The sequence below is a fragment of the Daphnia pulicaria genome, chromosome 1 (genome assembly GCF_021234035.1).
Source record: "Daphnia pulicaria isolate SC F1-1A chromosome 1, SC_F0-13Bv2, whole genome shotgun sequence".
Classification (NCBI taxonomy): Eukaryota; Metazoa; Arthropoda; class Branchiopoda; order Diplostraca; family Daphniidae; genus Daphnia; species Daphnia pulicaria.
In genome coordinates, this window is record NC_060913.1 from 12,268,772 (window position 1) to 12,280,746 (window position 11,975).

General features: G+C 37.8%; 5 protein-coding genes across 8 annotated transcripts; 2 read left to right on the top strand and 3 right to left on the bottom strand.

The window, feature by feature from the left end:
- The first annotated feature begins 163 nt into the window (after positions 1–163).
- Positions 164–1,852, top strand: LOC124336069 (serine/threonine-protein kinase/endoribonuclease IRE1-like). The gene is made up of 5 exons (XM_046789700.1): positions 164–332; positions 406–517; positions 591–806; positions 879–1,540; positions 1,615–1,852. The coding sequence occupies exons 2-5, from the start codon at positions 453–455 to the stop codon at positions 1,725–1,727; spliced, it is 1,056 nt and encodes a 351-aa protein (XP_046645656.1). The 5' UTR covers positions 164–332; positions 406–452; the 3' UTR covers positions 1,728–1,852.
- Positions 1,853–2,379: 527 nt separating this feature from the next.
- On the top strand, positions 2,380–3,822 carry LOC124336389 (serine/threonine-protein kinase/endoribonuclease ire-1-like). 2 transcript variants are annotated; one of them, XM_046790183.1, is made up of 4 exons: positions 2,380–2,616; positions 2,710–2,917; positions 2,993–3,507; positions 3,572–3,822. In XM_046790183.1, exons 1-4 carry the CDS (start codon positions 2,577–2,579, stop codon positions 3,679–3,681), a joined length of 873 nt encoding a protein of 290 aa, XP_046646139.1. In that variant the 5' UTR covers positions 2,380–2,576; the 3' UTR covers positions 3,682–3,822. The 2 variants fall into 2 exon arrangements, with proteins under 2 accessions (XP_046646139.1, XP_046646147.1); XM_046790191.1 differs by having other exon boundaries at positions 2,382–2,616; positions 2,702–2,917.
- LOC124336107 (8-oxo-dGDP phosphatase NUDT18-like) lies at positions 3,767–5,900 on the bottom strand. 2 transcript variants are annotated; one of them, XM_046789771.1, is made up of 8 exons: positions 5,598–5,900; positions 5,278–5,468; positions 5,142–5,217; positions 4,799–5,081; positions 4,623–4,728; positions 4,388–4,551; positions 4,152–4,243; positions 3,767–4,030 (listed from the first exon to the last, which is right to left on the bottom strand). In XM_046789771.1, the coding sequence occupies exons 1-7, from the start codon at positions 5,701–5,703 to the stop codon at positions 4,159–4,161; spliced, it is 1,011 nt and encodes a 336-aa protein (XP_046645727.1). In that variant the 5' UTR covers positions 5,704–5,900; the 3' UTR covers positions 3,767–4,030; positions 4,152–4,158. The 2 variants fall into 2 exon arrangements, with proteins under 2 accessions (XP_046645727.1, XP_046645718.1); XM_046789762.1 differs by having other exon boundaries at positions 4,163–4,243; positions 5,598–5,898.
- A 530-nt stretch (positions 5,901–6,430) lies between these two features.
- On the bottom strand, positions 6,431–9,410 carry LOC124334422 (importin subunit alpha-6-like). Of its 2 annotated transcripts, none has more exons than XM_046789050.1 (9): positions 9,295–9,410; positions 8,904–9,109; positions 8,344–8,824; positions 8,178–8,277; positions 7,936–8,099; positions 7,665–7,869; positions 7,460–7,603; positions 7,236–7,395; positions 6,431–7,146 (listed from the first exon to the last, which is right to left on the bottom strand). In XM_046789050.1, the coding sequence occupies exons 2-9, from the start codon at positions 9,058–9,060 to the stop codon at positions 6,953–6,955; spliced, it is 1,605 nt and encodes a 534-aa protein (XP_046645006.1). In that variant the 5' UTR covers positions 9,061–9,109; positions 9,295–9,410; the 3' UTR covers positions 6,431–6,952. The 2 variants fall into 2 exon arrangements, with proteins under 2 accessions (XP_046645006.1, XP_046645007.1); XM_046789051.1 differs by having other exon boundaries at positions 8,904–9,133; positions 9,295–9,383.
- A 144-nt stretch (positions 9,411–9,554) lies between these two features.
- LOC124334790 (acetyl-CoA acetyltransferase B, mitochondrial-like) lies at positions 9,555–11,883 on the bottom strand. The gene is made up of 9 exons (XM_046789080.1): positions 11,752–11,883; positions 11,439–11,665; positions 11,138–11,366; positions 10,864–11,068; positions 10,708–10,793; positions 10,443–10,649; positions 10,242–10,381; positions 10,058–10,174; positions 9,555–9,870 (listed from the first exon to the last, which is right to left on the bottom strand). Exons 1-9 carry the CDS (start codon positions 11,770–11,772, stop codon positions 9,591–9,593), a joined length of 1,512 nt encoding a protein of 503 aa, XP_046645036.1. The 5' UTR covers positions 11,773–11,883; the 3' UTR covers positions 9,555–9,590.
- Positions 11,884–11,975: the final 92 nt, after the last annotated feature.

The window sequence follows — 11,975 nt, forward strand, 5'->3', positions numbered from 1 at the left end:
ACCTGGCATTTTCGGTCGGAAGTGAACGCTCCTTTATCACCCGACCGCGGCCCACCTTCAACGCACCACCCTTCCACCCTCCTTATACCACCTTAACGAAATTCCACACGGGTGATTCGTAAATTGACACGATAAAAAAGTAAGATAAATGCAATCTTACTGACGTGCAACTAATGCCTCTGGAGATTTCTTACTAGATGTATATGTATCACCTTACGACTTAAAATATTCGCAGTTCAAGTTGTCATTATTCAGTGTAACGGCAAAGCTGCTGCAAAATTGTGCGTTCCCATCAATTGTGACTAATTGGATCTTCAAGAGCTACGTCTCAAGTAAGACGAATAAATTCTAAATTTAAAAATGAAAGTATTGAAAAACTGGTGTAAACTGATGTTTCACATGTAGAAAATTTATTTGCATTACATTCCTTATTGCGCCATTTTGCGGAAATAATGACGTCAGAAGAAGGATCTCTGTCAAATGGTGTCAGGAACCTAGAAACAACCGGAGAACAAGGGTAAAACAAATTAAATGCAAAATACATTATTTACATACAATCTTCATAGAGATTTTGTTTTATGATGTGATAGTGTTTCGCCTTTGATCAAAATAGATAGAAGCAAGATTTTAGGAACAGGGAGTTGCGGAATCGTTTTCGAAGGAACCTGGAACGGAAAAAAAGTTGCCGTCAAGCGAGTTCAAATAGCAAATACAGAAAGCAGCAAACCAGAAGAAGAAGCTCTGCAAAAACTTGATCATCCAAATGTTATCAAACTTTTTGACGTTCAAAGTGATGAAGATTTCAGGTAGTTAAGTGTCACACTAAAATCACACACGCATCGTCCTAATAATTTTTTTTTTTTAAATTATTAAACCAGATTTTATGCGCTAGAACTTTGCCAAGCATCGCTGAATCATCTATTTTTGAAAGAGGATGACACGAAAAAATATCGTGGTCCCATGCCTTCAGAAAAAGAAGTTTTCCTTCAGTTGGCCACGGGATTGGCACACATCCATGAAACGGGATTGATCCATCGGGATCTCAAACCTCAAAATGTCCTCATTCATGTGGACAACGGAGAAAAAGTCCAACTGAAATGGGCCGATTTCGGACTGAGCAAACCCGTCAACGAAAACGGAAGTTGCTCAATGAGCGGAATCAACAAGGGGACTGATAGTTGGTATGCCCCTGAAATACTAAAGATAACAGCGGAACAAGATGAAGGTAAACTTGAAAAGAAGAAAGAGAAAAAAGAAAAGAAGGAAAAAAAGGATAAAGATACAGAAAATAATAGTGAAGAGAAGGATGCTAAAAAAGAGAAGAAGGAGAAAAAAGAGAAGAAGAAAGATAAAAAAGAAGAGAAAGGTGTAAATGATGTTGGAGTAATTTCATCACGCCTGAGAGCAACCGTCAAGAGTGACGTCTTTGGGGAAGGCCTCATCTTCGGCTACTTTCTTTCGGGTGGTGTTCATCCCTATGGATCAAAATCGCACGAAATAACGTCCAACATTCTCAATGATAAACCAATACATCTGAAAGGTATATATTTCCTTTTTTTTTTAAATCAGAAGAATCGAATTAAGTTAATTTTTATTTTACGTACATCTTCGCAGGAATAAAAAAGCAGCAACAACCCTATCACGACATAATTATGGAAATGTTGAAGAACAATCCCGATGAACGAATTTCATCGTCCGAAGTCGTCTCAAGAATAACCAACATTTGAAAAATAAAGGCAAGAAGAATTTATTCGCAAAAACATAATTGAAAACAGAATAATTGTGAATTTTTGAATATTAATATGTAAACCTCCAATTTTATTATTAGCAAATAAATCTGACTGCATTACTATTACTTTTTTTCTCTATCACATTTAATTTTTGTACTATTCCCTCAACTGGACGCACGAATGAGTGCTTGATTCTTGGTACAAATATCTTCCTGCGCAGCGGGAGCCACAGAGGTATGGCGACCGTAGAACTCCACCGACAATAGAACCCCAATATTTTAAATAATTTTTAAAGATTTCTTTGTATGCGACGGTAGAACTCCAAAGACATAAGAACTCCTTGTTTAAATATTATTTTAAAAAATACCCGACAATAGAACTCCAGTGCCCGACAGAAGAACTACGCGACAATAGAAATTAATTAAAAATCAATTATTAAAATATTTAAAATTCAATGAAGTTGTATTGTGCCACAGAGCCGACAAAATTGCGCAAATGGAAAGTATACTAGGGATGAAGCACTCTGGTGTCTCAAGGACGACAATCGCGACACACGAGTCACGACACCCTAAATGGTGTTGCATCAAAGCGTATCAACAGCCGCTTCCGTTTCATCCCTACCAACCCGATAAAAGGAGTAATAAAGGTCATGAATATACAGCGCGTCAAACAAACTTATCTATCAGGGATAACTGATAAAGTATAATGCGTCGAGCAACGCCCAAAAACCAACCAGAACAACTATCAAAATTCACTTGCCATCAGAAATTTGACCATACATTCATAAGTTTCACTCCATTTTTAAAATTGTGAGTGAAAATAATAGGAGAACCAGAGATTTGTCTTATGTTCCGCGTAACGAATCGGTCGAAAAGGAGGAGTCAGAGTGAGTGCTGAGAGAAAATCAGACAGCAAGCCAAATTAACTGCTGGCAAATTTTCTTAACAAAATACCGTTGTTTCACAAAATAGAATTCCAACAATGATAAAAATAGACAAAGGTAAGATTTTGGGCGAAGGAGCTTACGGGATCGTGTTTGAAGGAACTTTCGGGGAGCAACAGGTGGCTGTCAAAAGGATTCAGACGGCCTACATCGTAAGCAACGAAAAGGAAGAAGCAGCTTTAAAAAAGCTTGATCACCCAAATGTCATAAAACTTTTTCATATTTGTAGCGATGAAGAATTTAGGTAAATTTCTTTTGATGGATTAAATTTTATCTTCGAAGATAAATATTTCTAATAATTATTCGAAATTTTAATCAGGTATTACGCACTAGAATTGTGCCAATCCTCGCTGGAAAAATTATTTTTGAAAATTGATAGCCCCAAAAAATATCGTGGACCAATGCCCTCGCAAAAGGAAGTCCTCCTTCAGTTGGCCGAAGGACTGGAATACATTCACATAAACGGACTGATCCATCGGGATCTTAAACCAGAAAACGTCCTCATCTGGGCGGATTCGACTGGGAAAACAGTCTTGATGAAATGGGCCGATTTCGGACTAAGTAAACCAGTCAACGAAAGAGGAAGTCATTCCATCAGTGGAGTTAGTAGGGGAACTGATAATTGGTATGCCCCTGAAATCCTCAAGATAATGGTCGAACAAGAAGAAAATGAAAACAAGTCGTCACCACGACAAAGAGGAACCATCAAAAGCGATGTCTTTACAGAAGGCCTCATTTTTGCGTACTATTTGTTAAATGGTGTTCATCCATTTGGTTCGCGCTTCGAGAGAGTGCCCAACATAATTGCAGATAACCCATCAGTCCATGTGTCTAGTAAGTCATTTTTTAAAATTTAACTATACAAGTTTCAAAAACTAAATCTGTTTGAAATTAATAGAAATTCAAGGGCCAATTCATGGTTTAATCATGGAAATGTTGAAACATAATCCTGAAGAGAGAATTTCGTCGTCAGAAGTCGTTGAAAAAATACGGCTGATGCAATTTTGATTTTGAGCCAAATGAAAGGCCGTACATGACTGATGACCGGTTGTGGCACTAACTTGTACCTGCTCCATCGACGTGCAATTAAAAGGAAGGTTAACAACTGTGTATTTTCATGTGTATAAATAAAAGTATTGGAAATGGTCACAGTTTCATAAATATACACAACGCCGACAGACATGTACCAATGGACGGAAGAATGATAGCTGGAAAAAAACGCAACATTTAAAAACAGAAGACTTTTCGGCATTAACAATTCTATAAAACATCAGATAATTCACTACGTTTACTGTAACTAAACGAAATGAAAACACGGAAGAACTTGAAGTCAATTTATGCGTCAGATTCTGAAGTCCTGCAAATATAAACAAATAAAACACAATTTATCTGCAAGTACGGTTGAGTTATTCATTGATATTCATATTCAGGCCGGCGAGGGTTGGTAGATTTCAACAAGTTGAGATAAACCAACTTACCAGCTGCTTACCGAACGACGTTGAGTGGAACAGTGCGGAATTTTCCCATTCTCGACAGGAGAATACCAGCCACTTCCAAGCTCACTTGAAACCTGAATTGGTTTCAAGAATATTATTTTTATTTTTAAGATTTTTATGATTTTAATTTTTATGTATCTATTTTTAAGTAGTCGTGGCCTATGCAATTGCCGTGTTAGTAGTAAATATAGTTAAGTATTACAAGTATATTACCATACCATGAATATTTATCGATTAATCCGACTTCTTCCAGTGGAAGCCGCACAGAAACTAACAAAGTTAGACATAGTCCATCCGAGATTTTGGGGCGTGGTTGATAATTGTGACCCAAAGCTAAGACTCCGTGAGGCCGATGCGATGGTAAATCAGCGCCAAACATTTCCTACAGTAAAATTCACGTCTATTGAACCTACAACTTAAAGGGAACTATGGATACATTTTAAATTAACAAACCGTCATAAATTTTTTGAGGATTGCGTGTAAACTTCGACCAGGGTGAATTTCGCAAATGGGCAAATGCGCCGCCGTCTTTTCTGATACTAAGATGTGTACTCTATTGCTATAATAGCGAGAAACACGGTAATAGATTAATATCACGCAACGGAATATTTATTGTATGTACTATTTACTTTGTTTTACGTCGTGCGCAGATGATCAACCTTAAAAATAACTTTGTGTATGAGCGAGGCGTAGGAAGAAGAGAGGGGTGGAATGCTTGTTGACTTTCTTGCTGGGTTTTGAAGGAGCGAGCATGTTCAACTATAGATAGAATATCGCCTGCTCTCAGGCTGAGGTCAGATAAATTGTGGACCCACTTGGCTTGCAGAGATTCTGAATCTGCTTGAGAAGGTAACTTGATTGAGCCACCTGTGACATTCCCAGCCAGAACAAACCTGTACCATGATCCAGCAGCTGAAAAAATAATTGCAAAAAAGTGGTTGAGCCTGTTCCTGTTCAATAAAGTGATTTTACCTGATTCCACCATCAATAATGTTGCAGCTTCAGCTGTCAAACCAGTTTCCTCCAAAACTTCTCGTTTGAATGCATCCTGTAGATATAATAGTTCTCGTAGATACAGCAATAATTTTTTATTCCATTTTTAATTTACCATTATGCTTTCATTCGGTTCAACTCTACCAGCAGGAAGATACCACTGCCCAGCACAAGAACTTTTAGCTTCTTGCATCATTAAGATTTCATTTTTTTCGTTGATGATAACAGCCATCACAACATAGCACACAGACTGTTTCAAGATGGGAACAAAGTCTGGTGGTGCAGAAGGAGCAAGACCCTTTGAAACTATAATACACATAATAGAGTTGAAAGCAGAGCTTAAATATATCAGAATTCCTTGGCGTAAATATTACAAGGAAAATATTACAGGGTTTAGATTTAGAGGTGTTTTGAAATTCAGAATTAGATACTTACTGGCAGCTTCATTTTGATCTTCAAGTGTGAAATCACAGAAATCCTGTGGTTCTTCGGCATCTCTTCCGTTCAAAAGAAGCACCACGTTTTTCTCAATATTTTCCATCTTGACATTTAAAATCGAAAATCTCAAAAACTTTGATTAAAAAATATTTATGTTTTCAGGAGCAACAATTACAAACACATCCCTTTCCCAACTTCACTGTCATCTGTTCCAAAAACAGAATGTGAGAATGTCAAATGTCCAAACTTCTAGTTTGACAGGTGGCAGGAAAGGTGTACCTAAACAGAAACTACCGTACGGAAAAGGGCTTGGTCTTCCGTCAAACCAGTTCCGGCCAGCCTTTGGCAAAGCCGCAAAGCCATGTTCCAGGTTTTTCAAATCGGAAATCGAATTTTTTTTCAACTGTAGAAAACAAGTATAGGGAAACGGCACAATTCTACTTCAAAAATTTTTGTCTTTCAATTGTCTCAATTTATAGGAGAACTTCTCAGAGAATAGTAAGTGAAGTTATAATCAGTTAAAAAATACATAGTAAAGTGAGGGTGTTTCAACTTTCACCAACAAACAACTAAAAAAATGTGAAAACTTTAAATACACGACAAAAAGCGCTGATTGATCTGGAGTTCTGGACTTGGATATATTTCAAGGGCAATTTACGTAAATGATTGAATTGGAATAAGCTCGGTTTTCAATCGTTTATAATCCAATTCAATCGACCCTTATAAGAAACGTGATAATAGAAAACAAAACAAACGTTATAATAACGTAGGGAATACCCTAGATAAAATAGGCAAATTATAGGCGAGAAATGGCCAAAGTACAAAGTATGTCGTAGTTTCAAAAGCACTTTGTATTTAATAGTCCTGAACTACCTCAACTCTCATTTCGTCGGTTCGCATAGGCGCAATATTACAAGTCGCCAATCCTCGCATTATTCATTTATTCAAATAGGTATTTTGTGTCTTTCAATGCCGTATCTGTCAAACCTTGGTGGCATATTATTTCTTTCATATATGATACAGAGGAGAAAGTGATGAGAAACTAGCAAATCTTCTGAATATTCTAAATCAAATCCATAGCGTTGGGGAAAAAAACGAAAAAGGTTAGATGGGTCAATACTCGTTACAAGCAAAAGAATAGCTTTAGAATCCTTTGGAGAATATAACGTAACCTTATTGAACATATGGAAAAATACAAAAAAAAAAAAAAAAATATAAGAAGTCAGCTTCTTCAAAGAAATCAATCACTCCTAAATATGTTATCAACTCCATGAAAAGTGAAGAAACGCAGAGAACCACTCATGGAGCAAACTACTTTCCAACCTTTTTATGCTCACTCCTCTAATATGTTCTCAAAATTCAAAGCCCTGAGAAGGCGGCTGCTGTTGATCGGGATTGAAGTTGAATTGCTGACCCTGTGCGTCAACAGAAGGTGCCAACTTCGTATCCTCTTCTTCTGAACCAAAGTAAGTTTCGATGATGTCGAAAGCTTTTTGGTAAATTTCCATGTTTTCATGCGATTGCAAAAACTCAATTTTGTCCAATCCTGTATTTCAATAATAATAAAAAAGATAAATGATGTCGATAACTGTTATTTCAATACAAGAGTTCATAATATATTATTCTGGTATTTACCGTAACATTCTTCGATCAAGATGGCATACGCATTTGGCATGGAACGAGTCTGTGCTTCCTGCTGACCGAGTCGAAGTATGTTTTCCAGTCCACTAAGAGCAACCTGGATGATTTTAGCATCCATCACCGTAAGCAACTCACACAAGGGGAGAATGCATCCCTAGGGAAATGGAATAATGGTTATTCGTCAGTTATCGAGTAAGGCATAGATAAGCCATCATTACCAAATTAACAAGGAATCGAATTTGCTCAGCAGTACCACCTGATGTTGCGTTTGTAATCGCCCAGGCAGCTTCTTTTCGTGTTTTGAACTCTGCTTTGCCAAGTATATCGATCAGAACAGGGAAAATGTTCGCGTCAATAACAGCCTAAAAGAGCAAACATACATGCTTAGGCTAAATAACACGAAAAATATAAAATTAATTAAACCTGTATTTGTTGTCGGTTGCCTGCGGTAATGTTCGAAATAGTCCAGCATGCTTCTTTACGAATAGATTCTTTAGGTGAAGTTAGCAGATGTAATAAACAATGCATAACTGAACAATTCAACACCACTTGAGTTTGAATATCGTCACCGGTCACAATATTCCCGACAGCTCTTAACGCTCCTTGCACCACGCTTGGTGTAGTATGCCTACAAATTAAATATTAATCATATTAAAATACTCTTCAACACATTAAATGGACAATAATATTCTACATAAGCAGCTCAACCAAACGTCGACAAACGCCAGCGTCAATAACGGCTTGAATTTTGTCATTAGGACCATCGGATAAGTAGGAAAGAGCCCAGCATGCATCTGCTAGCACATCTGGATCCGCGTGAAAGAGTAAACGCGCAAGGACAGGAAGACACGGCGATACCTAAATAAAACAGGCATTCATTTTCATAATAGGACTGCCAGGTTATAAAAATGAGAAGGAATCACAGGTTATTATTACCTTCGAGAAATTCGGAGGAGGATTTTTACCACGACACAAATTTGATAAGGCCCATACTCCGTTGCGAATCATCGACAATCTACTGGATTTGCTCAATAGCCTATTCAAAAAATGAATTTTAATTAATCGACTATATAAAAAAAAGGTAAGTAAATTAGATACACACTGTAATAGCGACGGTAGGATGCCAGCATCAATTTCAAAATCACGGCATTCAGGGGAATCTCCAGCAATATTTCCAAGAGCCCAAACAGCCTGCTCCTGGACATCTTCATACTGAGACCCAAGTAGGTCAATGAAGATCGGGACGGCACCAGCTTCAATGACACAACGGGTCTGAGCAGAAGTACCGGAGGCAATATTGGTCAGAACCCACGCTGCTTCAAATTGCAATGTGTAGTTGCTGTTGTTGGCAAGAAATTCCACAAAGCGAGGAACAATGCCACATTGAATCACTTCGTCTATGGGAGGGTTAGGCTCTCGAGATAAAATTTTCCGGAATTTTTGCGTTGCTGATAGCTGCACATTTATATCTGGATTGTACAGTGCTTGGCACATTTCCTGTGTTATGCTGCCCTGTTGAGCAGCAACATTCATCAGATCTTCATGTAGAGAACTACTAACTTCTTCATCTTGAACATTCCCAGCTGAATGAATATTAAAATACAAAAAAAAAATCAACAATACAAAAAAATAATTGAAAAGTTTAACATTTTTGTTACTAACCATTAACTACATTTCTTCGTTTGAATAGCTGCTCTTCTCTTTTTTGCTTACGAAGCTGGACTCCTTCTTCCTCTCTTCTACGTCTCAATTCCTGAGAATCCAGTGCTGCATTTTTGTAGCGAAATTTGTGGCTTTGCCCTGTTCCTGAGCCTGACATTGGTAAATAGGCTGATATGGCTGAATGGTGTCTTAATTTTCAGGATCTCCTATATCAACAAACATAAAATTGACTATCAAGAGTATTGCAAATCAATGCTGGAATTAGTAAAAGGATGGATTGTAACATGCTATACACATTAGGCCAAGTTTGTTTTATTAAACAGACATTCAGTACCAATAAAACAGCTACACAATGAATGGTCCCAATTACTAGGCCTACACAGTAACTTACTTGAAATGAACGAATCCTAATATAATTTAAGAGAACTCGAACGATAACCGAACGGTGTGCCGAATTGATACTCAGCTGAGCTGACAGATGCAATACAGTAACTGAAGACTGAAGAGTGCTAAACAGCAACTTGGTATTATTGTTGCAATATTATTGTATCTAGGTATTTATTATACATGAACTTCAAGAATTTGCGCTCTGCAACAATTTATTGATGAAATCAGTTAAACAAATTCAGACAACTATCACATGTATTGCATTATTCAAGAAACGAAGATAACATTAGAGATTGCAATTTACAGTTCTACTTCCACAGCATCAAGTTTTTCTTCCAAGAGTTTTAAATCTACGCGATGTTTCATCAAAAATTTTCCGTTTAAATGAAATACAGGTATTTCGTAGCGATATCGTCCAAACCATTTAGTATTTTCCGGAAGACGGATGTCCACCTCTTGCCAAATAAACCGATTCCATAGACTTGATTTCATTAGAATAATTTTCGCCTCGTCGCAGAGTGGGCATGGATATTTCGTGAATAAAGTAAGAACAGGTAACTTTTGAGGCGCATTTGTCGCCCTAGAAGAATAATTTAATTTTAGAAATAAATGATTATACAACTACATTACACCTATACACCGGTATAGTCATCAGATGTATTTATGACTTATGAGACATGGATAACAAACGCACACGGCATAGGCATTTAACATAACGTGTTCGACTATCCAAATACAACACTATAATTTAACACAAGACAACTTACAATTTTTGGATCACTATTGTTGATGCACCTCCACCACCATTGCATATGCTTGCTACACCATACTCTCCTGCCTTCAACGCGTATACCAAATGATTTACAATACGACATCCCGACATACTGGAAATTTAAAAAAATACAAATATATTTGATTAAGTGAAAAAATAACCCTTTTTTAAGTATTTACCCAATAGGATGACCCAAACTCACGGCTCCACCGTGGATATTCACTCGTTCCGGATCAATATCCAGCATTTTCATATTGGCCAACACAACCACGCTAAAAGCTTCGTTGATTTCCCACAACGCAACATCTTCTTTTCGAATCTAAAGGCAAATGAGATTTTAAAAGTCGAAAATGGGAGATATTACTTTCAAATATTCGTACCCCAGCACGTTTCAGAGCAATTGGTATCGCAAATCCGGGGGCAATAGGGAAATCAATAGGGTCAGTTGCAGCATCAGAAAAACTGACGATTCTAGCAAGGGGCTTTGATCCCAAACGTTCTGCCGCTTGTGCCGTGGCGAGAACGCAAGCAGCTGCTCCGTCACTCAGAACTGAAGAATTGCCGGCAGTAAGAGTACCGTTTTCCTTCTAAAATCGAATTCAAAATATAGACCTTTTTTCTTCAGAAAAGAAATGGCACACTTACAAGGAACGCGGTCGGCAGCTTCGAGAATCTCTCCACATCAACACGTTTGTATTCTTCATCCTCAGATATGACCAAATCTGGTTTACCTTTAAAATATAACAATTGTGTGATTGATTCAGCACTTATTGTTTATGACTGCATTTTGTTTGATTTTACCTTTCTTTTGAGGAATACGCACTTCAACTATTTCCTTTTGCATTATGTTGTTTTTGTATGCCTCGGCGCTGAGGCGGTAGCTACGCAGAGCGTAGGCATCCTGATCTTGACGAGTAACAGACATCTTCTGGGCAGTATTTTCTGCGCAATTGCCCATGTGGATTTTGTTGTAGACATCTGTCAGCCCATCAAAAGAGACTCCATCCTGTAAAATTAAATATACAGGAAACATTATTAATTTCCTACCAGAGCATTTGTAAGATCTTTTTATTACTATGAGTTTGATTCCTCCATAAGGTGTTTCACCTCTTGGGAGAAAGAAAGGTACATTGGAGAGAGATTCCATTCCACCAGCCACCATTACACTTTGTTGTCCAGTTTGAAGGTTTTGTGCAGCAAACATGATAGCCTTCATACCTGAAGCACATACTTTATTGATTGTAGTTGTTGGTGTTGTTTTCGATAATCCAGCAAACAGAGTTGCTTGTCTGGAAGGAGCTTGGCTGTATAGAAAAATTATGACAAGTTATTCAGGTTTCCTTATTTCAATTCACCAGAGGACATAGTTTGTTTACCCTTCACCGGCTTGGCACACATTTCCCATGTAAACCTCTTGGATTTCTTCTTTAGCAATACCAGCTCTTTCGACAGCAGCTTGAATGGCAATTGCACCTAATCGTGGGGCTGTTATGCTTTTCAGACCACCTCTGAAGCCGCCCATAGGAGTTCGTGCTGCACCAAGAATGACTACATCGTTTAGATTTGCAGTTGACGAATACAATCGCTTACTGCATTGGAAAACCTATATAAATAAAGTATACCCACAATTCTACTTTAGAACAGTTGCTACCATAGAGCGCAATGAAAAAGACAGTGAAATAGACTTACTTTACTGTTTACGAACGCCATATCGATGTAGAGGATTGACTGGTTGACGAAAGCAGATGATTTCGTCTGCTTTGGCTCGGTTCCCAACGACGAATCACAGCACAGCAAATTCCCGAACTCCGCCGGATTACCTATGGGGTATTTGCTTGTAAAAGTGGTCGGCTACTCGACTAAAATCAGAGGGAACAGTTATATTTTTTCACGCACAACGTTCGGCTCTTTTA